The 4,257-nt window shown below is 54.5% G+C and overlaps 1 protein-coding gene across 1 annotated transcript; it reads left to right on the top strand.

Annotated features, from left to right (window-relative positions):
* Nucleotides 1-1,298: 1,298 nt before the first annotated feature.
* Nucleotides 1,299-4,005, top strand: LOC105888433 (solute carrier family 12 member 7-like; the record flags this gene model as incomplete). The annotated part of the gene is made up of 4 exons (XM_012814057.1): nucleotides 1,299-1,494; nucleotides 1,758-1,927; nucleotides 2,082-2,213; nucleotides 3,867-4,005. Coding segments are annotated over 4 exons (637 nt in total), but the record flags the coding sequence as incomplete, so codon positions are not given.
* Nucleotides 4,006-4,257: the final 252 nt, after the last annotated feature.

Below are 4,257 nucleotides of genomic sequence, written 5' to 3'. Positions count from 1 at the left end.
CCCTGGGCGAGCCAGGCTGGGGTGCTGCCTGCTGGGCTGGTCTGGGGGCAGCTGGATTCTCAGTAGCAGGCAGAGAAGGGACTCAACTCTGCATCATTCCACACTGGCAGCTCCAGGCATGGCAAGGCCGGGAGGGTTCTAGTGCCTTTCCCAGCTCTTGTGGCTCCAGGCGTCATGGGCGAGGGCCACGTTGGCCTCATCTTCACACAGCTTTCTCCTATCCTCTGTCTCAGATCTCCCCCACCTCTGCCATAAGGACACTTGTCCCTGGTTTTAGAGCCCACCTCAGTAATGCAGGATGATAGTATGTTATTTGCAAAATTCCTAATTATATCCATAAGGACATTTTTTCCAAATGAGGTCATATTCGCAGCTTCCTGGGATTAGGACTTGAATATCATTTGGGAGTAACTATTCAACCCACTCCAGTCCCCATCAATTCACATTTGCTTTACATGTAAATTCCATTCCACCCATCCCAGTATCCAAATCTCATCATCTCAAAGGTCCCAAACCTCACCTTTTAAATCATCTAGTTTGGATACTGGTGAGACCTTGGCGGTGGCCATCCTGAGCAAAATTCCCTGTGCACAGACTTTAAAATTTAGGATCCCTTTGTCTGCCTATATCCCAAACACAAAGGTGGGACTCTCCACTCCAAATGGGGAAGTCAGAGCATCAAAGTGTCACTGGTGCCACATAGGTGTGAAACCCACAATGGTCTCACAAGGTGGCATAGCCTGAGAGCACGTGGGCTCTGAGGCTGCACCCTGGTAGTCTGGGAACTTCGGGCCTGAGTGTCAGCGAGGCAGGGGCAGGAGGCCAGCATCCATAGCACCTCAGCCTGACACAGGGTTTGGCCTCACTTGTGTCCTACCTCTCCTAGAAATAAGCTGCTGGGCTGTGCCACCCTGGGTAGATGCCCACGAGAGGACAGGGAAAGGCAGAAACTGTGCAGTAGTGGTGTCTGCTTTGTGGCTTCTCTGGTATTTCACTCCTGGCCCCTATGAAATGCTATAATCTAAATAGAGTCCTGGGTATGTAGCATACAGTGCAAAGTGTCCACAAACAACAGGGTGGGTTTGTGACAGTTTGGGTCACCCCAAAGAGCCATCCGGCCTCGTGTGCCCTGTGTCACCTGCCTGTGATGCCAGGTACACCCTGCTGTCCATGCCTCTCCACATACATGTGTGTACACACACCAGCCTGTGGCACCTCAGCAGGGGTGGCAGGGATGTTAGGAGTACCCTCTATGCCACTCTTGGGGCCACTGCACTGACCTGGCCTGTGTCCTGCAGAACATCCGGTCTCTGATGGGTGCAGAAAAGACCAAGGGCTTCTGCCAGCTGGTTGTCTCCTCCAACCTGCGGGATGGCACCTCCCACCTGGTCCAGTCGGCCGGACTTGGGGGCATGAAGCACAACACGGTGCTCATGGCCTGGCCCGCGTCCTGGAAGCAGGTGGACAACCCTTTCTCCTGGAGGAACTTCATTGGTAGGTGAGGCCAGCGTGGGCTCTGCATGGTCCCAGGGAACATGGTCTCCAGGCTGACTGTGTGCACCAGTGTGTAGGGGCTGATGAGTCAAGGGTAAGGGTTCCACCGGGACCCCACTACCTTGCCCTGTCTGCCTCCCGCAGCTGCTGCTGTCTGGGCACATTTTGGGGGAGCTTAGCCCTCCATGTGCTCTCATGTTCAGCTCGGGGCTCCCAAAACCCCCCTGCCCTGGCGACCCACCTGTGGTGGCCTCTCCCCACAGACACCGTCCGTGACACCACTGCGGCACAGCAGGCCTTGCTGGTGGCCAAAAATGTGGACTTGTTTCCACAAAACCAGGAGCGCTTTGGCGGTGGGAGCATTGACGTGTGGTGGATCGTGCACGATGGTGGCATGCTCATGCTGCTGCCCTTCCTCCTGCGCCAGCACAAGGTGGGTGGCAGGGGCGGTGGGAGCATTGACGTGTGGTGGATCGTGCACGATGGTGGCACGCTCATGCTGCTGCCCTTCCTCCTGCGCCAGCACAAGGTGGGTGGCAGGGGCGGCTCCCAGCAGCTCCGAGGCTGAGCAGGTGCCTGCTCCCCAGGTGTGGCGCAAGTGCCGGATGCGCATCTTCACAGTGGCCCAGGAGGACGACAACAGCATCCAGATGAAGAAGGACCTGCAGACGTTCCTGTACCACTTGCGGATCAGCGCCGAGGTTGAGGTGGTAGAGATGGTGAGCGCAGGCCCAGCTACAGGAATGCAGCTTGTACCCCTCTTTGGCACCTGGCGTGGCCACAGCACGCTGCTCACTCCCAGGGAGCAGCTCGGTGCCTCCCTGTGCTGTGTGCCTGGACACCCTTGGGCCCCTGTGCAGGGCCCCACATTGCATGGGAAAATTGCTTTTTGGGGGGGGAGAGGGACAGAGTATCACTTTGTTGCTCTCAGTGGAGTGCTGTGACATCCTGGCTCGTAGCAATGTCAAACTCTGGGGCTCAAGTGATTCTCCTTGTCTCTGCCTGCCAGGTAGCTGGAGCTACAGGCACCCACCATAACACCCTGCAATTTTTAGAAACAGGGTCTTGTTCTTGCTCAGGCTGGTCTGGAACCCATGAGCTCAGGCAGTCCACCTACCTACCTTGGCCTCCCAGAGTGTTAGGATTACAGATGTGAGCCACTGCCGAGCCAGGACAACTGCCTTATGCTCATGGCTTTTTAACTGCAAGTGAGAGGGGCATTTCTTCATGTTGTTACTGATGACATTTTAGGTTCCTTGTGTCAGTCCTATGAACTTGATTATTCGTTATTTTTTTTTCTTCTTACTCTGTAGGGATTTTTATTTTTTTATTTTTGGTAACAGGGTCTCACCCTGTGGCCCAGAGCTCCATGGCCACTGCTCTCCACAGCCTCAAACTCCTGGGTTCCTGCGCAACTCCTGCCTGGGCCTCCCAAGGCACTGAGTCTGCAGGCACGAGGCCCACAGATGCAAGGATGTGGCCCTTGTCACCCACTGGGTCTTCTTCTTCCATCCAGCTTTGTATAGTGGGTTTGGGGTCTGCTACTTTGTTGCAAGCACCGGGTTTCCAAGTAATGTTCCTCCTGGTGTGACTTCTGGATTCAGGACCTTGTTTGAACAGGCTTCTGCCTTCCAAGGCTATGGAGTCACTTGTCATAGCTTTTGCTTATGAGGTCCCCACTGTGGAGTTGCCTTGTGCATGTTACTGGTTCGTTTTTGTTTGTTTTTAAACAGTGTCACTCTTGTCACCCAGGCTAGAGTACTGTGTTGTCATAGCTCACAGCAACCTCAGACTCCTGGGCTCAAGCAATCCTCATGCCTCAGCCTCCTGAGTAATGGGACTACAGGTGTCTGCCACCACACCTGCCTAATCTATTTTTAGTAGAACTTGGTTAGCTGGTCTTGAGTTCATGACCTCAAGCTAACCTCCTGCCTGGCCTCCCTGAGTGCTGGGATTATAGGCATAAGCCACTATGCCCAACTGGTGTTACTGGTTTTAATAATCATTCCAATAACATTATTTCCAAGTTATGAAACAAAATGCTGCCTGGCCTGGTGAAGCAAGGCCGAGCCTGTGCACCAGCAGCCCCCACCGAGCTTGTGTCCCAGCCTCCCCACCCCTGCATATCTGCTCCCACGGCGTACCAGCCCCCTCCCTAGTCTGCGTACCAGTGCCCCACCCCTGCCCCTCAGCCCCTGTGGCTAGAGGCTGCATGTGACTCCTGCATGGGGTTTGTCTGTCCTGGAGCCCAGGGCACCTGTGCTTTGGGTCTGTACCCAGAGCAGCAAGTCTGGAGGGATATGTGGGCCAGGGTTAACAGGGATGTTTGGTCTGATGCCTGGTTTTTTATGCTGTGCTGTGGAACTGTCTAGGTTGAAAATGACATTTCTGCGTTCACCTATGAAAAGACTCTGATGATGGAGCAGAGATCCCAGATGCTGAAGCAAATGCAGCTGTCCAAGAACGAGCAAGAGAGAGAGGTGGGTCCAGAGCCTCAAAGCCCCTCCCAGAGTGCGCAAGGCTGCCGAGGCCAGAACTATGGCGGGGAAGGTGGTGGTCAGAGGTGGAGAAAGGGGTGCTGGCTGCCCCCACACACCGACACACAGGCACACAGACACAGATAGATGTAGACATGTAGACACACAGATAAACAAACACACAAAGACATGTACACATGCAGACAGACACGCAGACATGTACACATGCAGACACAGACACCTACACATGCAGACACAGACACCTACACATGCAGACACAGACACA

The sequence above is a fragment of the Otolemur garnettii genome, unplaced genomic scaffold, assembly GCF_000181295.1.
Source record: "Otolemur garnettii isolate 467f Iridium unplaced genomic scaffold, OtoGar3 scaffold01604, whole genome shotgun sequence".
Lineage (NCBI taxonomy): Eukaryota > Metazoa > Chordata > Mammalia > Primates > Galagidae > Otolemur > Otolemur garnettii.
This window is presented reverse-complemented; position numbering and strand designations above follow the sequence as displayed.